Source organism: Callionymus lyra, chromosome 16 (assembly GCF_982586985.1).
Source record: "Callionymus lyra chromosome 16, fCalLyr1.hap1.1, whole genome shotgun sequence".
Lineage (NCBI taxonomy): Eukaryota > Metazoa > Chordata > Actinopteri > Syngnathiformes > Callionymidae > Callionymus > Callionymus lyra.
In genome coordinates, this window is record NC_141833.1 from 9406548 (window position 1) to 9433903 (window position 27356).

The 27356-nt window shown below is 40.3% G+C and overlaps 3 protein-coding genes across 4 annotated transcripts in view; 2 read left to right on the plus strand and 1 right to left on the minus strand.

The window, feature by feature from the left end:
* Nucleotides 1-387: 387 nt before the first annotated feature.
* Nucleotides 388-3189, plus strand: LOC148063552 (sodium- and chloride-dependent GABA transporter 2-like). Its single transcript, XM_087811770.1, has 14 exons — nt 388-523; nt 588-722; nt 786-926; nt 986-1058; nt 1122-1254; nt 1329-1463; nt 1582-1685; nt 1747-1871; nt 1927-2039; nt 2107-2241; nt 2324-2426; nt 2486-2586; nt 2650-2820; nt 3097-3189. Exons 1-14 carry the CDS (start codon nt 388-390, stop codon nt 3187-3189), a joined length of 1698 nt encoding a protein of 565 aa, XP_087667896.1.
* A 5783-nt stretch (nt 3190-8972) lies between these two features.
* On the plus strand, nt 8973-10766 carry gadd45aa (growth arrest and DNA-damage-inducible, alpha, a). The gene is made up of 4 exons (XM_087810452.1): nt 8973-9163; nt 9377-9478; nt 9560-9776; nt 10121-10766. The coding sequence occupies exons 1-4, from the start codon at nt 9114-9116 to the stop codon at nt 10229-10231; spliced, it is 480 nt and encodes a 159-aa protein (XP_087666578.1). The 5' UTR covers nt 8973-9113; the 3' UTR covers nt 10232-10766.
* A 2852-nt stretch (nt 10767-13618) lies between these two features.
* Nucleotides 13619-27356, minus strand: part of gng12a (guanine nucleotide binding protein (G protein), gamma 12a) — a 32180-nt gene continuing 18442 nt past the window's right edge. The window contains exons 1-3 of one of the 2 annotated variants that reach the window (XM_087811441.1): nt 16314-16488; nt 15129-15236; nt 13619-15064 (exon numbers count right to left, since the gene is read on the minus strand). In XM_087811441.1, the coding sequence (XP_087667567.1) occupies nt 14939-15064; nt 15129-15221 (219 nt within the window). In that variant the 5' untranslated portion in view covers nt 15222-15236; nt 16314-16488 and the 3' untranslated portion in view covers nt 13619-14938. Of the gene's footprint in view, nt 15065-15128; nt 15237-16313; nt 16489-27356 lie in introns of those variants that run through there. The other variant, XM_087811440.1, reaches the window with a different exon arrangement.

Below are 27356 nucleotides of genomic sequence, written 5' to 3' on the forward strand. Positions count from 1 at the left end.
GATATAAACAGCGAAAAAGGAACGGAGAGACCAAGACCAAGGCCATCTCCTCAGGTATTAGGATGGTTATTCTTAGTTCAAATATCTTTTGTCCATATTTCCGCTTCCAACAATTTTTGGTTGCAGATGTGAGTCTTCTTCTGAGATCTATAAAAAAAAAAGAATGAATGGGACAAATATTTTAATTACGTTAAGATCTAATATTTGCTTCTAATAATATGTCTGAAGGCTTTGACAGCCATCAATGCTCCACGCTTGTGTTTAATGAACCGTGGTAAGTAAATATCAGAATAGCAGGATGTTCAATGGATGCCAACTCCAACTGCATGATGAGGTAAACATTTAAGTCTTCATCAAGTCAAGGTTTGCGGAAGCTTCACTAGAAGGATGGAAGGGAAGACGAAGCGGCAGAGCAGAGGCAAGTGGGCCAACAAGAGAGAGTATGTACTGGCTGTGGTGGGACAGATCATCGGTCTCATCAATTTTTGGAGATTTCCCTACCTGTGCTTCAAAAATGGAGGAGGTATCTTCAACACACCCTCTAGCTGAAGATTTTGAAGATGAATAAGTGAAGGTATTTCCATCAGGTGTTTTCCTGGTGCCGTACCTGGTGTTCCTGTTCACATGTGGGATCCCTCTGTTCTTTGCTGAGAGCTCTCTTGGACAGTTCACTCAAGAAGGGGGGATCACCTGCTGGAGCAGCATTTGTCTCCTGTCTAAGGGTAACACCAGACTTCTCAGTGGACTTGTAAGATTATTTTTGAAGGTTCTTCTGTTTTGTAAAGGTTTGGGCTACAGCACCCAGCTGTTAATGTTGTACTCATTAGTGGATTACTCCGTCATCCTGTCCTGGGCCTTCTTCTACCTTTTCTCCTCCTTCAGTGCCACACTTCCGTGGAGCAATTGCAACAACACGTGGAACACAGGTACACACTTCCTTACAAGTAAACACTAACAGATGTCAATACTAACTTTTCTCTTTAAGACCACTGTTCTGATCATGGAAAAAACTTCTCATCTGAGATCAATGCTACTTCTGCCAGCAGAGAGTTCTGGCTGTGAGTCACTGAGGTCTATCTTAGTTGAGAACAATGATGGAAAGATTGATGTTGCATCTCCAGGAGACGAGTGTTGAAGCTGTCGGGGGGAATAGAGGAGATGGGGGACATCCGCTGGGAGCTGGCTGGTTGTCTGCTGCTGAGCTGGATCATCTCCTACTTGTGCGTCTGGAAAGGAGTCAAGACTTCGGGGAAGGTTACTAATGAAAAACATCAGAAAATCTAATCTTAGTAACAAGGTGACAATTTGTCTCCTTTCCTGTCCCTCAGGTCGTCTATTTCACAGCAACGTTCCCGTTTCTAATGCTGATGGTGCTGCTGGTCCGAGGACTGACTCTTCCCGGAGCCATTGATGGAATAATCTTTTATCTGTACCCAGACCCAGCACGACTGACAGACACACAGGTACACATCATTAACATTAACTTCCGCTGTAATCATGTCATACAAATGACTATAAATCTGTTTTTTAACTAAGCTTACTTCCAGGAGGTCAGCTTGTGAAATCTGTCTCTGGTTTCAGGTGTGGATGGATGCCGGCAACCAAGTATTCGGCTCTCTGTCTCTTTGTTCTGGATGTTTAGAAGTGTTAGGAAGCTACAACAAGTTCAGCAACAACTGCTACAAGTAAAATGGACTGTGAATTATTACATATGTACGATGTGTGTGACTAATGTCTTTTTTGTAGGGACGCCATCTACCTTTCACTGGTGAACGCCTTCACTAGTCTGGTTTCTGGGTTTGCTGTCTTCTCTGTGCTCGGCTTCATGTCCAGAGAACTCAACCAGGACATTTCGGTCGTGGCTGACTCAGGTACCATATCATAAAAAACTATTTGTGTACCTCAACTTAACCTATTCTCCTTCAGGTCCAGGTCTTGCCTTTATTACCTACCCAAGCGCCATTGCTCTGATGCCTGTTCCTCAACTCTGGGCGTCGCTGTTCTTCATCATGATCCTCCTGCTCGGAGTAGACAGTCAGGTGACCTTCATTCAAACAAATGTTTCCATCAAATAAGTGGTCACAAATTACATTTTTTGGTTTTCAGTTTTTGTCCTTGGAAACCTTGGTCACGTCCATCTCCGACCTGTTTCCTTTTTTTTACATCGGACACCGGCGTCAACTCCTTCTTGTCATAATGTGTGTTGTTTGTTATCTTGTTGGACTCTTAATGGTCACTGAGGTGAGCAGTTTTTCAAAGTATGAATCTGATCAATTCTTATAACCTGATTAACAAATGTTTCTCGCTACTCTCTTGTCTGCAGGGAGGACTGTACTTGTTCCTCATCTTCGACTACTACGGTGCTCAAGGGGTGTCACTGATGCTCTTTGCTGTGCTGGAGTCTGTTAGTATAGGATGGGCTTACGGTGAGTTCCTGCCTCCTCAAGTCAGACACCACAAGCCTTGACATAATGACCGCCTGCAGGTGCTGACCGCTACTACGAGAATATAGAGCAGATGATCGGCTATCGTCCTTCACTGTACATGAAGTACTGCTGGAAGTTCATCACTCCAGCAGTGTGTTCTGTGAGTTGTCTCTTCTGTCTGTAGCTACTCTGTGGAACTGAAGAACTTATGTTTGATTGACAGGTCACTATCGTGCTGTCACTTGTCAGATTCTCTCCTCTTAAGTACAACAATGTGTACCAGTACCCATGGTGGGGTTATGGTATCGGACTCTTTCTATCAGTGTCCATCATCTCCATGATTCCAGTCTGGGCGATTTACAACCTGAAGGTGTCAACAGGAACACTAAGACAGGTGCTTGCAACTATTCCTTCGAAATATAGTCTCTATTTACGATTTTCCTAGACCAGGTGTGTCCCACCTTGGGGTGGAGTGATGCAATATATGTATCCCTATGGATGCCATCCAATCACCTTAGAAGAGTGTACATGCAGTCTTCGTACCCCACTTTTTACATTTACAATATTTTGTTTTTTTCCTCTGTAGCTTTGGCTAAGATTTTACTAAATCAAGATCATTGTTAATGACTGATCAATGAAGGCAAAATTTTGACTGCTCTTCTACCAACAGAGGCTGAAAGCTCTGATCTCCCCTGCTGTCCAACATGGAGGATCACCAAACAACCGACTAGGAACTCCAGAGTCACACAACTCTGTTCTGTAGAATTTAGATTTGATGGATCAACTCAGGAATAATGTACAGCAAAATTATATATATATATATATATATATATATATATATATATATATATATATATACAGTGGTATGAAAACGTTTGGGCACCCCTTTTTCCTTTTCTTTATAAATCATTGGTTGTTTGGATAAAAAGTTAAATATATCTTATAGGAGACAAACACAGTGATATTTGAGAAGTGAAATAAAGTTTATATGATTTACAGAAAGTGTGCAAGAATTATTTAAACAAAATTAGGCATGTGCATAAATTTAGGCACCCTTATATCTTATTGATTTTAATACCTTTAGCACTAATTATTGGAACTCAAAATTGGTTTGGTAACCTCAGTGACCGTTGACCTCCATACACAGGTGAGTCCAACCATGAGTAGGGTATTTAAGAGGCCAATTGTAAGTGTTTCTCCTCTTTGAATGTTCTCTGAAGAGTGGCAACATGAGAGCCTCAAAACAACTCTCAAATGACCTGAAAACAATGATTGTTCAACATCATGGTTTAGGGGAAGGATATAGAAAGCTATCTCAGAGATTTAAGCTCTCAGTTTCAACTGTGAGGAACATTGTGAGGAAATGGAAGACCACAGGCAGAGTTCTAGTTAAGGCCCGGAGTGGCAGACCAAGGAAAATCTCAGATAAACAGAGGCGCAGGATGGAGAGAACAGTCACAGTCAACCCACAGACCAGCTCCAAAGACCTGCAACTTCAACTTGCTGCAAATGGTGTCACTGTGCATAGTTCAACTATTCAGCTCACTTTACACAAGGAGATGCTTTATTGGAGAGTAATGCAGAAAAAGCCTTTTCTCTGCACACGCCACAAACGGGGTCACTTGAGGTATGCTAAAGCACATTTGGACAAGCAAGGTTCATTTTGGAATAAGGTGCTGTGGACTGATGAAACTAAATTAGAGTTATTTGGGCATAACCAGGGGCGTTATGCATGGCGGAAAAAGAACACAGCGTTCCAAGAAAAGAACTTGCTGCCTACAGTAAAATCTGGTGGTGGTTCCATCATGCTGTGGGGCTGTGTGGCCAGTGCAGGGACGGGGAATCTTGTTAAAGTTGAGGGGCGTATGGATTCCTCTCAATATCAGCAGATTCTGGAGAACAATGTCCAGGAATAAGTAACAAGTTGAAGTTGCGCCGGGGCTGGATCTATCAACAAGACAATGATCCTAAACACTGCTCAAAATCTACTAAGGCGTTCATGCAGAGGAACAAGTATAACGTTCTGGAATGGCCATCTCAGTCCCCAGACCTGAATATTATTGAAAATTTATGGTGTGATTCAAAGCGGGCGGTCCATGCTCGGAAACCATCAAATCTTACTGAACTGGAGAGGATCTGTAAAGAAGAATGGTCCAAAATACCTACCAGAATCCATACCCTAATTGGAAGCTATAGGAAGAGTTTAGAGGCTTTTATTTCTGAAGAAGGAGGATGCACAAAATATTGAATAATATTTATTTTGTGATGCCTACATTTATGCACATGCCCAATTTTGTTTAAATAATTCTTGCACACTTTCTGTAAATCATATAAACTTTATTTCACTTCTCAAATATCACTGTGTTGTCCCCTCTAACATATAATTAACTGTATTTTTTTTTATCCAAACAACCAATGATTTATAAAGGAAAATCATGAAAATATACAGGGGTGTCCAAACTTTTTCATACCACTGTATAGGAATAAAAACCATAAATTGACCTCAGATTTTATCAACATTTGTGTTTGATTCCTAATCCAATAACTATATACCTACAGCATCTCAAAGGTTTAATAGACATTCATGCTTGGCTAAACAATTTATTTATGTCATGTCTTCTATTAAAACTCACCAAAATGGCTGTGATCAGTTGTGTCACTCTCAGGTAGTCTCAAGAAAGAAAATTAACCCTTTTCCAGGCGGAGCTAACACAATGTAACATTCTTCTACAAAGGACCCAACAAAAAGGATAAATATTATATCTATAAAGTATTAATGTCCCACTCTTTGAGCTATCACCTTACCCTAGTCTGTGTCCAAAGAACCCCAGGAGCTATGTTGTGACCCGACATGCCCTTGGTAGTGTCACCCAAGACAAACAGATCCTGTGGCAAGAAACCAGACAAAGAGTAACTCTAAAACCTAGATGATGACAAATAAAAATAGAACCCAGTTTATCACAGCAAAAAAAGGTCTATATATATTCCTATGAGGTCACCACCCGTGAAAGGGGCCACAGGCAACGGTCAACTTAAGCCAGGCGGTAGGTTAAGGCGCAATCCTTGGTGATCCAAACGGAACCTCTTTGCTGAGGAAGGAGCCCGAGCTGGTGCGTGAGGTAGAGAGTTTCCAGCTTAATGACGTCGACTCACCTAGATGTACAGTGTGGGCTCCGGAACCAGTACTCTTGAGAGGCTGGGACACTCTTCCACTTTGGAGGGGCCTCTGGGCTGGTTGGGATCCGCCCAGTATTTCTGAAGTCGTTGCTGACCTGCCCCTGTAACCTCGCATAGACATTGGGCTATAGACATAGTACCTCTGGATTGGCAGACTGGGGTGGTGGTTCCAATTTGTCCAAGGGAATTTTCCAGAAGGTTTGTTCTAACCATAGGGGGATCATACTCCTTAGCCTCCCTGGAAATGTCTATTCAGGGATCCTGGAAAGAAGGGTCTGCTGGATAGTCAACCTCTGGTTCAGGACTAGTAAAGTGGTTTTCATTAGTTTTTCCTAGGTATGATTCAGTTCTATACCCTAGGTAGGGTCCTTCAGGGTGCATGTGAGTTTGTCTAGCATGTCTACATGTTTTTTGTGGATCCAGGGAAGGCATTGTTTCCCTCTGGGAAAACAGGAGATGGGGGACTTTCACCGGGAGCCAGTTGGTTTTCGGCTGCTGAGCTGGATCATCTCCTACTTCAGTGTCTGGAAGGGAATCAAGACTTGGGGGAAGGTTACATATTAAAAACATGATCAAATATGAGCTTAGTAAATGAACAATTTGTCTCTTTGCCGGTCCCTCAGGTCTTCTGTTTCACAGCAATGTTCCTGTTTCTAATGTTGATGGTGCTGCTGGTTCGAGGACAGACCAGAGCTGATGATGGAATAATCTTCTATCTGTACCCAGAACTGACACACACCTGTACAAAACATTAACATTGGTTTTCAGCGCAAACCCATCGTCAAAATTACTACATTGACGAACTCTTGATACTAATTACAAACCCTTGAAATAATCTTGTGTTTCCAGTGTATTTAAATAAAACCACATATTTAGTTAACAATTTACAAATAATGGAAAGAATTGATCTATATTTTATGTAAATTCTTGATCTATTGTCTCTTCATCCTTTCTTTCTGTCTTCTCACTTTCTTTCGGCTGTCCATCTTTGATCTATTTTCTTTATCTTTAGATTTAGATTTTGTCATCTTGCACTTTAAGTACTTCGTTCTTCTTCTTGTTTCATGAATCTATTGTCCGTGTTGTTGTGTGCTGGAAAAACAATTTCCCGAATCCCAGGATCTATAAAGTTCATCCATCCATCCGTCCGTCCGTCCGTCCGTCCGTCCATCCATCTTAATACTGGCCTGCTTGAACACGAAGAGATCTGAGCTTTAGTCGCTACATTAAAATGAAAAAAATAAAAAAAATTGCCTATAATTCTAAAAAGAAACATATGTACTAAAATTAATCCCAACCCTTAGTCGACATGACTTTAAAACTGTAATAGATTGTTGATCGTTGACTTTGTGGACTGGAGTGAGAGGAACCACTTGCAGCTGAACACCTCAAAGACCAAGGAGCTGGTCTTGGACTTCGGGAGGTCCAGGACAAAGCCACGTCCCGTGTCCATCAGAGGCGATGAGGTGGAGATAGTTCACAACTAAAGGTACTTCGGTGTGTGGCTGGACAGTAAACTGGTCCTGCAAAACAGACCATGTGTATAAGAAAGTTCAGAGTAGACTGTACTTTCTGAGGAGGCTCCGATCATTTAACATCTGCAGGAAACTCCTCTGCATGTTCTACCAGTCTGTGGTGGCCAGTGTTCTATGCTGTGGTGTGTTGGGGTGGGACTGTGTCCAAGAGGAGTGTAAACAGGTTGGACAGATTGATCAGAAAGGCTGGTTCTGTGGTTGGAATGAAGCTGGACTCACTGGTGACAGTTGCTGAGAGGAGATTACTAAACAAACTAATGTCCATCATGGATGATGACAGTCATCCTCTGAACACTGTCATCAGTGAGCAGAGAAGCACGAATGCTCGTCCCAGGATGCAACACTAATGGACTCAGGGACTCATTAATTCCTCGGGCTATTAGATTGTACAATTCTGAGTTTGGGGGCAGGAGTGGAACGAAAGTATCATGATGTTCTGTTCTATGTTAATCTTTGTATCCTTTGTCTTTGTTTGTATTTGATCTATGTTCTTTATCTTTAGACTTAGATTGTTTCGTCTTGTTCTTTTTCTTTATTTCTCTTGTTCTTGCTCTTGTTCTAGAAGGACCAATCAGGAGGCTGCATATGTTGCTTGCTTGAGTATCACAAAAATGGCTAAATAAATGTATTTAATATATATATTTTTGTTTCACTCAATAATTCAATTGTAACAAGAAACAATGCTTTTTATATGTATTTTTCCCCAGATAATGAATTGTATTACTTTTATGTTTTGGTTTGCTAGAGCTTCTGATGCTAAATGCTAACTACTCTTCAGAACACTATGTAGCATCTTTGTGTTGACACAAAAACATAAGCACAGTTATCTTACAACTTTTATATGCAATTTTCAACTTTCTTTAAATATAAATAATGAGTTAATTTATGTATAAGGACGACTTGACACGAGAGCAGCCATCAGAGGGCAGCAGAGTATCAATAGTAGTAATAACGTTGTCAAGTACGTCATCAAATATTGTCATTAGTAGAAACATTAGGAATTGTCATTTAAAATGTAACATAAAAAGGTGGTTTTAACCAAAATACAGGTAGACAATGAAAAATGTAGATATTTTTTAAAGCAAGAACCTAATAGTAATTGTTAAGTGTTATCGGTGAATTCAACAGCAGTATTTTTCCTGTGTAACAACATTCCTTTTGTATTTTTGATGCCACCATTCCTTGGAAACGGTGTTTCTTGAACAGAACTATATATAGTTTAAGTTCAAATGACATGTGTCATAAGACATAAAACAAATGCGACGATATTTTATTGTATTTTAATCACTTAAAAAAGGTTGGTCCTTGGTCTTTTAAAAATGGTGGACGAAAACTTTTTTTTTTTAAATTTGTTTCATTATTTATTTGTCTGCAGGTCGTATTTGCCTTAGATAATGTGACTAGCAAAATAAATGTTTTAATAATATTGTTTTAATAAATGTCAAGTGGAAATAGCATCGGTTTTGTAGAATGATCCATCCAGGATACTGTACAACTTGACGGGTCTGTGGCTCGCGCGGTTTGGTTGTAAATTCGCTCCAATCTCAACCAATCAGGAGTCAGTTTTCTCCAGAAGCGTCCCGTTGCCATGCAGACATCAGAAGTCCTGTCCTGTCCTGTCGGCGAGGGTAAGTCCTGCAGAAAACACTTCTTATTTTAACTTAAAAAGTAGAGATAAAAAGTAGTTCTTTCATTTCGCAGATAAGCAGGTGGGTTGTATTATGTGTCAGCAACAGGTGTTGAAAAGTTATTTTAAAAAAAAGTCAAAAATCGTCCAGCAGTGGGAGACAAACCCGCCGCGTGAGCGTGTGTCCACTCCCACTGAACACTGGAGCCAATGGCGGCTGTCATGCAAATCCACGGAGGAGTTTTTCCCGTGAAGCTCCACAGAGCTGTTCTCATTTGACCGCAGAAGAGTCTCGACACCGACGTGGATTTACTAACCGGCACTTTTTTTCCCTTTTGGACTTATTATATGTACAAGATGACATTTGAGGAGCTAAATGGGGATTGCTCTCAAGAAAGGTAAACTTCTGTTAGCATTGCTAGCTTGTTTATTTTATGCTAACTTAGCCTCAGATAATACTTTTATTATAAACTTAATAATTCCATAAACTTTTTTGTTGAAGCTAACTTGTGGTTTTGCTAGTTGAAGCTACATAGCTCTGAGCTAACACTAGTGGTGAAGTTATAACGTGCAGAAGTTTTCTGGTGTTAATGTTAAAAGTGTGTTTGCAGGATGGACTCAGTAGCCAAAGCGTTGGAAGAAGTGCTGACCTCTGCACTGCCACAGGGCTGCATCACTGTGGGAGTGTACGAGGCCGCCAAGTCCCTCAACATGTAAGTACACAGTCATTGCCGGTCCCCGGAGCAGTTCCTGGAACCCACCCCTGTGACCTAAACGTCCCCCTGTTTCCGCAGAGACCCGGACAACGTGGCGCTGTGCATCCTGGCCACTGACGACGAAGACGTGAAGGACGTCGCCCTGCAGATCCACTTCACGCTCATCCAGGCCTTCTGCTGCGAGAACGACATCAGCATCCTGAGGGTCAACAACACTCGCCGCCTGGCAGAGATACTGGGCGCCGGGAAGCCCGGCGGAGGAGAGCCCATGGACCCGCACTGTGTCCTGGTCACGGTGAGCTGCACTTTGTTGTCTAGAACTACACTACACTGCAAATGAACATAAATTGTAGTCTTAAAACAGCTATAAACTTTAATTCAACATGTTTTCTCAGCTCTAAAGATGCAGATATTTTAGGTAAATCACCAAAATTAGGATGAACGACAACGTCTTTGGTTGTTTTTTTTGTTTAGAATTTGTAGTTGTGTAGTTTTGTGCACTAAACCTAAAAAGAGGATTCCATTTTTAATATTCTACTCTTATGGGGCCGCACGAAAGGACCAGATTTTGGCCCTTGACTTGAAATGAATGACAAAAACAATTTGAATTCTAAATGAATATTTTCTTGTGTCCTCCAGAGTCCACATTCCACCTGGAAGGATCCGGCTCTGAGCAAACTGAACCACTTCTGCAGAGAGAGCCGGTGTCTGGACCAGTGGGTTCCCATCATCAACCTCCCGGAGAGATGAGGTCTCGCGTACCCCCGGGAGGAACCTGTGCACGGACTCAAATCTGCACAGGGTTCGGACTCGTTGTAATGTTCCAAAGTTGAGGTTTCAAGAGCCCAGATTCAACGTGGGATGCCGAAAAGAAAGAGGGGGAAAAAAAAGGAGCAGGATTTTTCCTCTTGCGTGTTCAGAGCTGGCGACCGAGGCAGAAGCTCTTGTGGTCGGCGGGAGGTCGACGGTCGAGGCCAAAAAGAAAAAAAAAAGCCTGTTTGCTTTTCACTGTGAAACCCGACTGTGTTCAGAAGGATGTGTTGGTGGTTCCGTCGAGTGGACCCGGGTCCTCTGCAGAAACGAAGCACTTGATGACACACTGGACTATTTCCGCTGTTGATATTACCGTCGTAATTTAAAAAAAGAAAAAGGGAAGGGCTGTTTGCATTCACATGCTTTTGTTACTATTTATTTGCAATGATATTTAAGTGTATTTATGTTGAAGGTTTTTTTTTCTTTTTTTTACTACAAATGCTGTCAATAAAGAAAATGTTTTCCAGCCAAAGCAAGAGTGTTTTTTCAATTCTGGAAAATTGAGCCGAGCTGACCTTTTTAGCGAGTTGTAAAAAGGGGAGTCACGTGTGGATCAGGGGGGTCACGCTGGCCTCGCTGGCCTCGTGTCATCTCTGAGCAGAACAATAATCCCGGGGCTCAGCAGCTCGACTCTCGCTCACCTTTCACGCAACTTAACCCCCACGTCTGTGGAAAAACACACATCCAACTTGTGTTCATTGTCAACAGTCGAAACACAAGATCGGAGAGTGTGACGCGCTTCTGCCTGATCACATGACCTCCTTTTTACACAAGTCTTTCTGACGTGCCAACGGTTGTGCAAGCGGGTGTGAGCCGAACTGTGGCGGAGGTGATCCCGCAGGTCCGTGATGTCATCAGGCAGGAAATTCCCCAGTCAGAGTGAAGTCAGGATCACGAGCTGCACAATAAAAGGGCAGGTCACTCATGTGAGGCGGTCATGTGACATACGGCTTTGTTATCGGAACTCGGCGGCCATGAGTGGAAATACACTTTATTTTTAAATTGATTTTGATGGATGTTTAGTCGTGGACGATGACGTAAAGGTGTGACGTCACCACTGATGAAGCAACACAAGTTCCTGCGTATGTAAAAGTGACATCAGAGTCAGTTATAACAGTTTGACTTTGTTTCCTCTTTATTACACAAGTCCTGTTCATTTCCTTTGTTAGACCTTCTCAGTTGCTTGTGGACGTTTGCACTATGAAAAAAAAGAGAGATAATCGAACGATCGAGATGGGAATAAAAATATTTTTTATTTTTTTAATTAATCGGAAAAACACCAAAACACTCACCTGTGGGGTAAAAAGAGATTCCACTTTCAAGTGGAAAATAATGCGACTTTAGAGGAAAACAAAATTGAGGGAATCATCCTTGATGTTAGAACAACTCAGGATAAAAATGGCTATTATTTGAACGACTTAATGTCAGAGAAGGATCCTTGATATTGGAACAGCAAGGGAAGGAAGGGTCCTTGAATGCAAATTAAGAACAGAAGGACTTAAGTGCAACTACATTTGTCTTTATCGGACACTTGAATGTATCAACTCTGTTTGTGTTTATCACCGTTATTTGTTTTTATCACCTCCATTTCTGTTTATCACCTTTATTTGTGTTAGTCACCTTCTTTTGTGTTTTTTACCTTCAATTGTGTTCATCACCGTCATTTGTTTTTATAACTTTTATTTGTGTCTATAACATACATTCTTGTTTTTCACCTACATTTGTGTTTATCTCCTTCATTTGTGTTTATCTTTACCCATATAATCTGTAGCATAGCTTTCTGTTTATCACTCTCAAATGTGTCATTCTCCTTTGTGTCTATAGAATATATTTGTGTTGATCACCTACATTTGTGTTTATCTCCTTCATTTGTGTCTATAGCATATATTTTTGTTGATACCCTACATTTGTGTTTATCTCCTTCATTTGTGTTTATGGCATACATTTGTGTTTATCTCCTCTGTTTGTGTTTGTAACCCAGATTTGGGTTTATCTCTTATATCTTCATTTGTGTATTTTGCATACATTTGTGTTTGTTTTCTTCATTTGTGTTTATCTCCTTCATTTTTGTTTATCGCAATTTTTGTGTATATCTCCTTATCTGAATATGTGTTGATCACCATAATTTGTGTGACGTTTATCTGTCTCTATGGCATATATTTGTGTTTGTATCCTTTGTTTGTATTTACCACATACATTTGTGTTAACTCCATAAATCTGTCGATAACATGCATTTGTGTTTATTACCTTCCTTTGAGTTCATATCCTTTATTTGTGTGTATCCCCACCATTTGTGTTTACCACCTTCATTTGCTGAAATGGATGTTTATAGCTTACATTTATGTTTATCACTTTAATCACCTACATTTGTATTTTTATACTTAATTTGTGTTCACCACCTTCATTTGTGTTTATGACCTTTATATCACTGAAATGTGTGTTCATTGCTTACATTTGTCTTCATTACTTTTCAAGGATATTTGTCACTGAAGTGTGTGTTTGTCACCTTCATTTGTGTTTATCACTCACATTTTTTGCATCTTTTGGTGTTCATCGACTACATTTGTGTTTATCACCTGTGGCACATTATTGTTCATCGTCTACTATAGTGTTTATTGCTACACAGTTGTGTTTTTGAACTTTGTTCCCTTATATGAACGACTTCCTCCTGTGTCTCGTTCTTCTGCCCCGTCCGAGCTCCACCGAGACAAAGTTGACCAAAAACTCCAGATCTGAGAGCAGATGGATCACAGGTGGCCCGGCAGTTTGTCCCGGAGCCACTGGTCCAGCCCCCCACCTCCACACGCTCTCTCCCCCTCATCAGCACATTCCAACCCACTGACACTGGAACTGCCAGAGCAGGTTTTCGCGGCGTGCCACTCGGTCAGTGAGCTGGACGGCCGGCGGCTGGACACACGTCGCTCTTGTTCTCACAATTCTAAGCCGGGATTACCGACTCACTGGTCGGGTGGGTGTCACGGTCCAGGCCTGCACGTTGGGGGCAACATAATGCTGTTATGTATCTGGAGGGGCGGCTGCAGTTCTGGTTTGTGTTATGGATCTGATTGTTCTGGTTCCATAAGAGATTAAAGCGCTCGTGTGAGTCTGGACTTGAACGCCTCTCAGCCACCAAAACCACATCCTGTTCCGCACAAGGTGCGAAACCTGGAAGAGATTCAAGAACACCTGCCCCGATACTGTGGAAGTACAGCGTTCGGCCACTGAAACTTTCAGTTCAAATTAAGCTTTTCGTGCAGACGTGGGTAAAAAATGACTTCCTACTTCATGCATTTTCCAAGAAAAGGAAGAAAACCGAGAGCAGAGCAACACGTCTTTATTGAGCTCATCATACTGAAGGAATGCTTCGTGGTTCATCTTACAAAGGTTGAATATTATTAAAGTCATCCGGACTCTAAAATGAATACTGATCACAGACTTGTCACGACATGGCAGTGGTGAGCTCCTTTAGAGGCGAAGAGGAATGTGTTTTATTGCAGGTACCCCAACAAAAAAAATAAATCTATTAGATTCAATTGAAACAAAAACACAACTGCAAACTTTTGGATTTTGAAGACCTGATAGGTACCCTGTGGATCCTTGTCGAGGAGCAGTGGGCGAGTCTAACACGGGACGTCGAGATGGCACGTTACGGATCAAAAAACCAACCTTCTTATAGGAACTTAAGAAATCACACGTAAGACTCGAGAGAATCTAATAGACGAAGGAAACGTTACCAGTTAAGATGAAGCTCACAGTGACTTGGATCGTCCGTAAAACAATGAAAAAAAGGCTTTTTAAAATCATAATTACCCCGATCGTGTTTATCTTTTTTTCAGAGGGAACTTTAAAATACATTATTTGAATGAAGCCCAAACGTGAGGAATAGCCTTGTCTTGTGAATTTATGTTTAATAAAAGGTTACATTTATCGGGTTGAGTGGACAAAAGTGAATGAACAAACCACTAGGTCAGTAGATTAGTAATTTAAGGCAACCTACAACCCACCTTCACCCCAAACTTTGCTTTTATTTAAAACTTCCAAAAGCGACTTTTGTTGAATTGTCTTAAGGTAAAATGTGAACCCAACGTACATCGGTCTGTAACCACATGAAAACATGAATTTGCGTTTACCTAAAACAAAAGTCGGGGGTTGATTTCTTTAAACCCCTGACGTTTGTTGAAAAAGTAATTTCAGGATGTAAACACGCAACGTAAATGACGAAGCACCTTCATAGAGTGTTTGTAGCCGTATGCTAGCTGCTATTTAGCCTGACACGACCTTGTATGTGTGCAGCCTTCCAGGCTGCTTTAAAGCGTCCCCCCGCCCCCCCGACCACATCTGTGAAACACTGGGATTATAATCCGGAGCCACATGACAGTCATGACCTCAAATAACAGTCGCTGCCTGAACTGGAGAGAAGTTTGTTACACGTTTAAAAGGAGATCTCGGGTTGTTGCACTTGCAACTAAAAACCATGGTCTGCCCCAGTGAGAGCCTGCAAAATACTTTTTTCATCTCATTTCAGTGGTTAACAAACACAAATAAATGCGCCCCCCCAACCTCCCCACCTCCCGATCCTTCCCCCCCTTGCTCCAGCAAAACGGCGACATGACTAAGCGAGACATTAAAGGCTAGGAGGCGTCACTACAATATAGTGCAGGGCTTTTTGTCCTTAAAGGGATTGTCTGAGGCGGGGATGCCCATGAGCAGGTGGTCGTTCCTGGCGTGTTCGTTGCAGTAGTTCATCAGGTCCGCCGAGGCCTTGGACACCTTCAGGGGAAAAAAAAACGTGTGGTCAGAGAATTCAAATCTGAAAGTCCCGGACGAGTCCTACCTTTATCCGCTCGAAGCTGGCCTCTATCCTCAGCTGCTGCACCGTTCGCCGGGCATGAGCGATGCTGTTGGAGCTGTGGGTCTTCGAGGACATCGTGGGTCACTAACACTGGAGATGGAGGAGACACAGGTTCATAAATGCAATTGTTATTTTTTGCAATATAGCGTCGTCAGCACTTTTTCAAAACACATCTTCTTGCAAAAGTTCCCGCTAGCATAATGGCTATTTAGCTCGTGAATTTGCTAGCATAACCTCGGCTAATATTGGATTTCAACTTTTCGTTTGTATTCATCGTCTCTCAGTGAAGGCTCACAGCAGTTTGCCGACATGCTTGCATGCACCATCTTCAGTCAGGGGGGGGCGGAGTCACATGTCGATGATTGACAAGTGTACGGCACGGCGGAGCTCGAATGGGGAATTTACTCGCGCTTTCTTCGGATTTGTAGACAAAATGCAAGTGTTTGGTTAATGAACGAAGCGTTATCATTGGCGATTAGTACTGTCTGTCAAAATGTGAACAAATGTAATATTTGGACCACGTCTCACATGATTATATTTATGTCATAATTGCTAACTGTTACGTCACACAAACCACTTCCAATGACCATCCCACTTCTGACGCCATATATTCAATGCATTTGTCGCAAATTATCAAAAAATGTTGTGTATTAGTCGTACTTTAAAATACTAAAAATGAGACACTTTTATTTTCTCAGTTGATTCCCACAATAACTCAAGAACTATCAATGAATTTTTCCGTTATATATATTTCCCGACTTTCCGAGGGTGTACAAATCGGGTGAAAGACTAGACACACATCCCGACCTTCTCGATTCTTCAAGTTTTGAATTGAAAACTCTACTTTTTGAACCATTGTGTTATCTCCTGAAAAGGCCAGAAAACAAATGTGTTTGTAGTATCCCTTGTTTTGTCTCTGGGTCAAGGTGAACGACCTCCACCCCTGCATATGTATTTATGGAAGCCAGGGAGGTCGTTCACCTTGACCCAGAGACAACACAAGGGATAGCACAAACACATTTGTTTTCAAGCCACTGGGTCCTTGAGATAACGCGAAGACAAACAAAATCCTAATTCAACATCCACCGTCACAGATCCACGTGTGTGGAAAAGCTCCACTGCAATGTGGGTCAACAACTTCCTGGTTCTTCCCAGCAGTGACCTCACCGGCACCTGGCTCGGGTCCAAACACGAGCGATGAAGCTTGAAAACAGTTGTGATTTTCTTCTTCCCCATTTCTATTCCAGAGGCGGAGCCAACAAAAAAAAAAATCACAATGAAATGCTGTCTATGTTGTGAGTGTTGGACGCGTTTCGCTGCCGAGAAACTGAAAAATCATTTACAGAGTCGACGCGAACAAGTCCAGACAATTCCTCGGTCGGAGAGAGAGAGAGAGAATAAAAGAGAGAGAGAGAGAGAGACTCTTGTTTCCCAACATCAGCACCTTGTTGCACATTTTACGACACACTTGTCACATTCTGGTAAGAGAACAGGAAGCTGTCGGAACGTCTTCTGAAGTGAAGCTTGTGAAAAATAAAACCACCACAGAAAGACAATAACAGCAGTAAGTATTGATCCCAGAGGTATATTATTAGATATATTGTTAGAAACTGACAATGTTTGATCAGGAACACTCAACTGTCGCAGTGCATTATGGGACTAATGTCACAGGATACAATGTAATAAATAAATAAATTAAAATAGGGCATTATATTCAACTTAATAAGATTAAATTACATGACATATACCATATAATGAATGGCATTGCTTTCTGCATTGGTCAGTACCTAATACATTCGGGACTCTCCACAGAAATAATTTAAATTAATGAATATTTTTGTTTTACTTTGACAACCACACGTGACTGTTTCACCATCTTTTCATTTGGTACTGACCACTGCACACACCCAACACCTGACGTAAAAGGTTAAATAAATCAAAGTATTGTGAATGTATTTTATGCTTTAAAATATATATTTTTTAGCAAAATATGTTTTAAAATAAGAAAGGATTGCAATTGAAGCTGCATTTTTGTGTTTTAATAAATAGTTATAATATTATTAATGGTCAATAAACCTCTGAAGTGTCCATGTTGTTCTATGTGATTTCACGGATCATCAGTGTGTGTGTGGGTCACGGGTGTGCATGAATGTAACGTCCTTCCACCCGTGACATCCAAATAAAGGTTCGGTAAACTCCACACAAGATGGGATTTGTCAGACCCTCACATGTCAGACGGAATATTTGCTGGGCCACAGCCGGTCCTCAGAGTTCCCCTTGATGTTGAGAAATCCTCACATGCTCCGCCACGTAGAATGAAAGCAGAATTTAGAAAGAAAAAAAAAAAAAGGAAGGAAGACGAAATGTCTATTTGGGACTCATGCTTGGAAGTGACTGATTAAAGTGTTTTTCCCCGACACGCCAAGATAAGAAATCATCTCGTGTCAGCGCTGATTTGTTATTGATAACATGAGAAGAGCTTCAGGACGTGATCATCTGCAGGAAGTTTTCTCAGATGAGTCATGGAGGTGAGGCGGGAAAGTTCATCCTGAGGAGCGACGCAGCACTTTGTTTATTACTGTAAACTCACAGACTCTTCTTCACGTTGTTGTCTACTTGCTCCAATTTCCTCCCTTTTTTGTTTATGTTTTTCAATAAAAATGGAGCAACTGTTCCCACAGTATAGAATGTTTATTATCTAAACTGTGCCATTATGTTTATTACATTCATTAAGCTCTGCGAAAAAAACAACATGAATATGATTTTTTTATTTATTTTTTTTTAACTAAACTTCTGCTTACTCGAAAGAAAATAAATAAATCAAATTCAAACCACGTTTAAGGTCTGTCAGTTAACCCAATGACCTTGGTGTTTAAGTATTTAAAATGGAAAAAAAAAGAAACATTTCCTCTTTATTTTTGTTATTTTGTAGCTTTTTTCCCCAACTCAGACAAGAAGACAGTAACAATCAAATATAACAAAGAAAATAGGAAATAATTATAATTATAAAAGATATTATAATCAAGTAGTGGGTAAAACACGAACATATCAAGAAATTTAGAGAATATAAAAAGTAATATAGTGAAAAATAAATGCAAAGAAATATAAACATACAAAATGTATAATAAGTTGAAAATAATTAAAAAGTTAAGTCAACAATCAAACATGATTAAAAAAAAACTCTTGTAATCACTTTTTAATCACTTTTTGTAATCAAATATTAAATGAAATTATGGTGATAAAAAATGAGATCAAAGTTAAATTAATGCATATGTTGAGCATTTATTAAACATATTTAACACTTGGAACTGTTCATTTAAACTGTCTTGCACGGGATCAGAAGTCGAAACCAAAAACACCCCAAAAAAAAGAAGTCAAAAACGGACAATTTCAGAAAACCTTCCACTGCTGCAATTAAGAGTTTATAGTCCTCCACACTCTGGCGCCGAAACATCAGTGGAACCTCCTCGAGAAAGTGCTAAAACGCAGCAGAACTGAGAGAAGTCTTTCACAAAAAAAAAAAAAACCCAGTAAAGTCATCGCAGTTAAACAGTGGAGCTGCTGTGAAGTGATGCCAGAGACGACCAGCCGGGCCCACGGAGACTCTGGGAGGGCACCGGCGTGCACGTGTGCGTGCGTGTGTGCGTGTGTGTGTGTGTGTGTGTGTGTGTGTGTGTGTGTGTGTGTGTGTGTGTGTGTGTGTGTGTACTACCAACATGACAAGCAGCAGACAAAGACAACAGTTACCTCTATGGAAGTGAAACCCCTCCCATCGCTGACACACACTCCGGGACCACCAGAGCAGCGAGTCACGACTCAACCTCACACACACACACACACACACACACACACACACACACACACACACACACACACATCTTCGTGCACATGTGCAAACCATTAGAGGAGCGTTCAAAGCGCTCAAACTAGCAACCCTCGCGACGCAAAGTCCAATAACTGAGGAGATGAAACAGTCGAGTGTGTGATCCTGAACATCAGAAACTCTTGAAGTCTCTTGATGGTTGGAGTCCAATCAGAGTCCACGACTCTTCCAGTACGGAACAATCTGATTGGTCGTCCGTGCATTCGTGTGAGAAACCTCTTGTTATTTTACGGGACGATTAAAAAACAGTTATGATAAATGATGCAAACTATAAATACAAATGTGTTTTCATCACGCTCTTCTTCTTCAAAGGAACCGTCATAGAGATGCGGTTCAGTAACCTGCACAGCTGCAGCAAAAGTGTCGTGTGTGAAAAAACAACAGAGATGTCGGTGAAACTAAACAGGAATGTGTTATTGATGACGACAGGTTCACTGAGCACAGACACATCCATGAGTCTTTTCTCTTTGTTTCGCCTTCATGCTCATGTTTAACTAATGATAGAACACATGCATGTTTAATTGATTATATTTCTGTCTCTGCACCGCGTTTTATCTTTGACTTTCAGGATTAATTAGTGACTTTTTTTTTACACGTTCATTAACTTTATGACGCGTCACAAATCGAAGTTAGCTCCAGTTTAAACAAGTACAATTAAATGTACCAGTTAGAAACTGATAAATGGACTGAAATGAATACACCATGAAGAAACAAAAGTTGAGAATAAGTGTTTTATGATGATGCAAAAATGTTGAATGATGAAATAACATGTTATTATGACATATTTTAACTTAGTATTACACTTTTTCTGACTTCTTTTTAGTTTCATTTTAGGGCTTAAACATGTCCTCTTGAGACAAAGTTATGCTTTTTTTTCTCACTTTTGGTTTGAATAAGAGGAACTTATTACAAAAAATATAATAGTCAACAAAACACAAAGGTGTCACAAACAATATATATAAAACAAAATGTTTAATTTGACACCATGTAAGATTCAGGACAAAATTAAATACATAAAATACATGCATAAAATAAATAAAAACTGAATTGATTTACTGTTGTGGTTACACAGTGGTTACTGAACATAATATGTTCAGTAAGACTATGCACATGAAACTCAGTTAAATGTTGCTAAATGTAAGATTTTCTGGCACAAGAAAGACGCCATGTTTGTTATGTTGCTGCAGCATCTGCTCTCTACTGACACCTGCAGGAGCCTCATGCATGTGCATCTGCAGAAGTGACACCTGTAACTCATACTTTAATATATATATATATATATAAAGTGAAATTCTCTGCAAAAGTTCTGTGATCCCCCTCATCGACTTTCTTATCACGAGTCTGGTGACAGTTGAAGTCTGTGGCCTGCAGCACATGGAGCTCCTAAAAGTGCTGACGCGGGAGGAACGGAGCAGTGGAAAGACGATATTCGGAGTCTAGACGTACGTCTGCTGCCGGGAACAAAAGAGAGTTCAAAGAGTCGCGCCGCGAGAGCGACACGTTCACGTCTCAACAATCCGACCTCGGGCGGGTTTTCGTCGTTCCGCTCGAGTGCAGGAAAAAAAAAAACGTCTTCGACTTCACTACTCGCTGAACTCTGCAGTAAACACTGGCGTTGACCTCAGTCCTCAGTTCTGGGGTTCGTGAGAGAGCCAGGAGTTCTGAGTGTGAGAACTGGAGGAGTGACATCATCACTTTCCCACCAGGAGGGAAGAAAGAAGAGGTTTGTTGAAGGCAGTGAAAACTGCCAAGTGTTGTCTCATGGATCATGATGATGATGATGATGATGGTGAAGGTTTGTTACCTGAGGAAGTGTCTCCATGATCCTCAGAACACTTGCACCTCAGAAACAACCACAATACGTTCTGTACAAGTACTGGAGAAGAAAATACTTTTACCATTTTAACTTGGTCAGTTTGAACCTCAATTGAGAGCTTTTTATTCAAATAAAAATATTTTTTTACACACAATTTTTAAATATATGTTTCATATAAAGATATATTTTAACTAGTAAGTAAATAAATTTGAAAGAAAATTGCTTGATAATAAAATTGCACAATCAACCATTTTTCCTAATTATAGTTTTAAGCATTAACTTTGAGAAACTGATTTCCACATGCTTTGTCATTGATTAGTTATGGTAACTTACTAATGACCAGTGGTAACCAGATGAGAATTACTATTCGAGTTCACCTTTGACTTTTGTGGGTAAACTATAAAATGCTTCAAACTCAATTTGAAAAACTTTTTTCCTCAACCAGAGAATTAAAAAAAAAACAAATAACTAGTTGCACAAATAGTTGTGACTAGTTGTATAAATGTTGATTTTAGGGTTGCTCTAAGAAAGGTTTTAATATCTCTATTAATATTCAATTAAAAATGTATTTCAATTTGTTTAAAAAATGTAGAAGATACTTTTATATTTTAAAATGCTCAGTTTCAAAGGTTGACTTTGTGATGGCCAAAACATTTGTGCAATGGGCTACATCTGGCCCACGAGCCAGTCTCTTAATATGATAAGCAACACTTATAATGGTGCACTATGACGCCTGAGGTAAAATAAAACATACTAAAAACTATGTTTCAAAGTAAAAAAAAACAAAAACAAACATTTGATTTAAAAACCTGCCATGACTATGCAACTTTTATTTTGAAAACAGAAAAAATTCCTTTTACCAAATAAAAAATGGTTTACTGTTGGATTGTTCTCTATTTAAAAGGCAACTAATGTGAAAACCCAACTCTCCTGACTCACTCACATGTTTCAAATGTTGAAGTCTTTCTATCCAACATGCAGTAAATCTCTCATCATGACCATGTTCTGAACTTATTACTTTATAAAGTTCTCCCCCGTCTAGAATCTCCACGAACAAGAGGTTACAAGAGCGGAGTCCATTATGACGTAATAATGGGCTTCACTCCTCCTCCAGCCCGCTTTGTTTATACAAAGAGTCCCTTGGAGGTTGAGACTTCTGCAATTGATGATGCACAGTGACCAACCCCAGTATTTGGTACACAATATTTAATCTTAAGAAGTGTTTTCAGTGGGCGGGGCTTGAGCACATTTTCTAAGGTAAATATTTAAATGAAAAGAGAGGTTTTTTTACAAACAGACACATACTGATGATATAATAGAGTCCAACATCTATTTAAGACACACTTAAATTAGTTGCTCTTCAAAACAAACACTGAAAGGTGTTTATCGTTTTTCTTTACGTTCAAAACTTGACCAGGAAATCGCCATGTGTTCTAGGAGTTTGTTTGGAAATACATCCACTACATTCGTTTTCTGTTAGGAAAAACATTTGCTTACTTTCGTAACACCATCTTCCTCAGGTCTATTACTGCAACTTGGACCATCGATAAGGCGCTCACCAAAAAACATAAACCATAAAAACAGAGTATCTGTTTTGTTTTTTAACTATAAATGATCAATTTCCTGTTCTCAAGATAAAACGGCCTCTGTGTGTGCAGCCATAAATCTGGAGTGTGGAACAGTGTCATGTTGCTATCGGTGTCCTCTGATAAAAGCTATTGTGCTTCCACTCTGGAGCAGGACAAGTGCAAACAAGACGGGTTTTATCAGCGGCTCACAGTGCGCAGCAGACAGCTGATGGAGGCAGAAAAGCAGATCTTGTTATGGTTCAGTGTGCGAGTTATGATGAGAAGCAGAGCCGCGGCTCCACCCCTGGTTTTGGCCGCTGAGATAAGTGGAGCCGACACGACCCCGCCCCGGCCCACCGCCTGCACCCCCGGACTTCGGAGGAAAAACTTGTGTCACGTCACCGATCTGTTCGTGGCGATAGGTGCGTGCACGGGTCCTGCAGGTTCTGCAGAAGTCCTGCATCACCGCCTGCACAAAAAAATCTGTGGTTTGGCAAGAAAAGAAAAGTGTCTAGACACGAGACTAGACTGGAGTCTTTATAGACAGAGTTTCTAAGTCCGGGACTCACCAGAAATGACTCCTGAAGCTTATGAGCAAATAAACGGGAGTTCTGTGGAATTCACCAAAGAGATACAAGAGGAGGAGATAACGGCGAAGCTAATCGTCCTCGTCCTCATGCACGATGATATTTTGGAGGCGGATAACCGGAACACGAGCGAGAACACATGCGGACAGAGATAGGACGAGCGGCAACATGTGGGTCAGGGTCACTGGTGATAGTGCTGGTATGTCACCGAAAATGACTGCATGACCCAATTAGCATCGTCCCCAAAAACAGTGTAACGAGTATAACGCTCCGATCAAGTATGACTTCTGACAAACGGTTGGTGGAAAACGCTGAGTGGGAAATTTCCAGCTGGCAGGGTCGTTCTGTTGTTCCCAAATGATCAGTTGAGGGCGTGTAAATGAGGGCTGCAGTGCTTTAAATGCAGGTGACGGAACAATAAGTGCAGAGTTGAGACTGGAGAGTCCAAACTTTTCCGACCCGGACTTTTCAACTCACAACACAGAGCCGTTGAAAATGCATCAACATCAAGTTTTTTTCATCTATTTTTATATATTTAGTCAATAATGTAAACATTTCTTTACTTTGTTGAAATTCAGTTTTTGTAAATATTACACTAGACCAGACCTGGGCATAGTGCGGCCCGGGGGCCACATGCGGCCCTTTGACTTTATTTATGCGGCCCTCGTAATGACAAAGTAGGATCATGTTAGGTTCTAATGCATTAACAAATGTATTTTGTATTTAAAATTAATTTACATTTTCACATAGCACTTCCCTCCTTTTTGTGTGTAATTTTTTGTGTATATATTAATCCCTAAATTCTTTTTTTAAAGTTTATTGAAGAAATGTTTGGAAAAAAACTAATCTATACAAGAATAAAATTGATTTTTTTTAGCTTAATAAAATTCACAGCCTAATGACTCATGCCCTTTTTTTTAGGGATTTTTTTCGTCTTTCTTTTTGCTTGACGGCCCATAACAACATTCCCAGAATTGAATGTGGCCCTTGAAGAATTTTAATTGCCCACCCCTGCACTAGACTATATAAAATAAATTAAGTATTGCATTCACCCCTTCTTTAGTTGCAAAAAAATAAGTGAGCTTGAAGTTTAATTTGGAAAAAAATCATGTAAAAAAACTGTCAAATCAGCTTTTTTTGGATTTATGCACCAATCATCTACAAAATAAAAGGTTACACATCGAAAAGTTTCTACTTGAAATTAAAATCGTATGCACCGTCCGAAGATAATAAATCAATAAGTAACTGTGACGTGGTCAAACAGGGGGGTCAGGCATTATCAATCAAGGCAAGATATGATTGAAATCCAAACAAAATGTTGTTATGCAATAACGTGTTGATTTCTCCAAATATATTTATATATTTATTATAATATATATATATATATTATATATATTATAATATAATACAATAACGTTTTTTTTTTGTATCAGGATATCTTTTTTGCATCTTTGGTTCAATGCTCAAGCCTGTCTCTGTGGCAGGTTGTATTCTGCAAACAAACCTAGTAATGTCTTCATCCATATTTAAATATATATACAGTATATAGAGAAAAAAATGTGTTTAAAAAGTACAATTTTCGGATTTGCATTATATTAGATACTAGATAATAGAATAGTGATCTTTTAAAGAAGTTAAATCTATATTTGTTTTCCACAACTTGTTCCACTCTTTGCATTTTAATTGTAGAGTATTGTTAAAAAAAACTTTGCTACAATTAAGTTTATGGATATTTTCTCACTAGTAAATGCTTCATGCACAAATCGACACTCATTTTATTGACACTTTTCTTACCTTAATCTGTGCTACAAATACTTGCATCACCTCACTATGAATTGCATTTGACTCGCACGACTGAACCACGTGGGCCGCATTAAATCCTGATTAAAAAACTGATTTGCAGACGCCCGCGATGATTCAGCCGATTCATGCGTCCGCCGTGTCCCACTCTGACGTCCCCCTCGCACACACTGCCACGGTTGTTTTCCCGATGAATCACACGAGTCAACTCCTCGCATTCCGACAACAGGAGAGGCTCGAGATAATGCGGCTCAATGTGTTAATGACTTGACTTGATGCTCGACAAGTCGACACAACCCTGGCTCCACACGCAGCATACCAAGTGTCTGGGAAACAAAAGCCTGCACACAGGAGCCAGTCAGTGGCTCACTGATGTCACCGGCAGCTGGAGTTTTCACTAAAAATAGCCGGCAGGTTGTTGTTGCTGGCCGCTAAGTAGATGTGTGAGGTTTTTTCTTTTAGTTTTTTTTTTTTAGGACTTCTGGCGCTACTGTAAGCTCAAGGTCTCCACTACGGATCAGCTATTGGCTGCTCTGTAAATGGACCATTATCGCATTCGGCGCTGCCCAAAAACAAACAGAGACCAGTGGCTGATAATGGTCTTCAGACGTCACTGCAGACGCACGCTGACATGCAGGAGACACGGCCGCCCGGAGCCTGCTCGGCTGCTTTCCCTGTGGAAAACAAATAGTGTTGTTGTCACAGACGACACAAAGGAGAGCGCAGTGCAGGCGAGTTTGCAGGAAGAAAAAAAAAGGTGCATTTGTAGTAACATCAGAGATCAGGAAGATAACCGTGTGTGTGTGTGTGTGTTTGTGTGTGCAACACTGCAGCTGTGTGCATGTGCTGAAACCTTGTTAAACTTAAAGCTATTGTGAGGCCCCTCTCGCCTCCTCCCCACCCCTGAAAGCTACGATTCATGACGGAAGGCCGAGAGATACCACACAATGGATCTCAATCTCTGCACCAATACTGCGCTGCCTGTGTGGAACAATAAACAAACCAGTTCACTCTTTTCCAGTCTCCACCCCGAGTCCGGGGCGGGGAGTCCAACCAGCGCCCGAGCTGTGGCGGCGGTGCAACCCCGAGGGCCCACAGAGGGCACACATGCGCTATTCTTGCCCGGCGCTGCGAGCGAGTGACGAGGCGCGAGGCGTTAAATAACATGGCGATGGAACGACTGATAGTGACCGTGGACGTCACGCATTATAGAACAACGTAAACGTTGTAAAGAGGGTTTTGTTTATGGAAGAAACGTTATGACGTTAGCAGAGCCACAAGGTAAACATTGTAGACAAAGATTTTATCTAAATTTAAACGACAGACACAACAGCAGTCAAAAGAAAAAAGCTGGGGCGACCAGTAGATCAATATTAGAAGGATGTGGTCAGTTTGTTAGCGAGCTAGCTCTGTATGGAAATAAAGGTTTAAGAAAATAGTCGTACACTTAAATATCACTTTTTAGTCACAATAATGTAATAAAATTCAACAACATTGTATCGATATTTTCTTCTGCACGTTTTTATTTTTTAATGTTAGTGTTTTTATGGTTTATATTTCAATAAATTTCTATAAAATGAAATATCTATAAATGTCTTTTATTTCCAAGTAAAATGCAAATATTAAAGTTGTTTTTTCTCTTATGTGATGGGATTAACCTTTCGATTGCTACTTGGAAATCAATACATAGACAATGAAATACAGGGAGATCCCTGCAATGACTGAGGACGAGAGGATACTATTCATGAATACATGTGCTTTTAAAGCTGATGTTTGGACATATTTTGGTGGTTTATTGCAGTTACTACTTCATCAAGAGTCATGTCGTCTTTAAATTCTGCAATGCCAGAGTAAAGTACTCGTACAATACTACAAGTATATCCTTGTTACTATAGTAGTATATTGTATTGTTGCCCCCTACGTAAAAAATATCCCAGGATTCATGCAAATACACACCCGTTTGCGGAAATAAAAATATTCTCTTTGAGGTTTTATAATAGGGTGGGACGTCTGGTATGTCTGAGTGGTTCCCAAAGTATTTTCCCCAACGAAAAAAAGAATATTCGTTTTATAACCCAGTCAAAACTGCAGGGTTTTTGTTTTGTAGACACATTTTATTTTAAGCTGATGTGTGTAAAACTGAGAAAAAGTGGTGCATTCAAACACAACTTGTAAAAAGGTAACAAAATCATGGTTATCTAGTCTAAATTACATGTAAAAAAAATTCTGCATTTCCCTGGACATGTTTTCGCAATTTGTAGCTAGCTGGCTATGCTAACTGTAGCATTTAAATACTTGTCTGCTTGGATTTTTTATTCTTACCCCCAACACACACTTGTGAAGCCCCCTTTGGGGCCACTTACTTGAAGTTATAGTGGGTTTTTAAAATAATATTATTAGATAACTATTCACTAAATCTTAGCAATGGTTCAATGATATATTTAGCTCACTCAACGACATTTCATCTGTCACTTCCATAGAAACCTGATTTATGGTTTCAACTCTGTTCACAATCAAATAAATAAATCCATAATCCAACGCCATTTAAAATCTTTG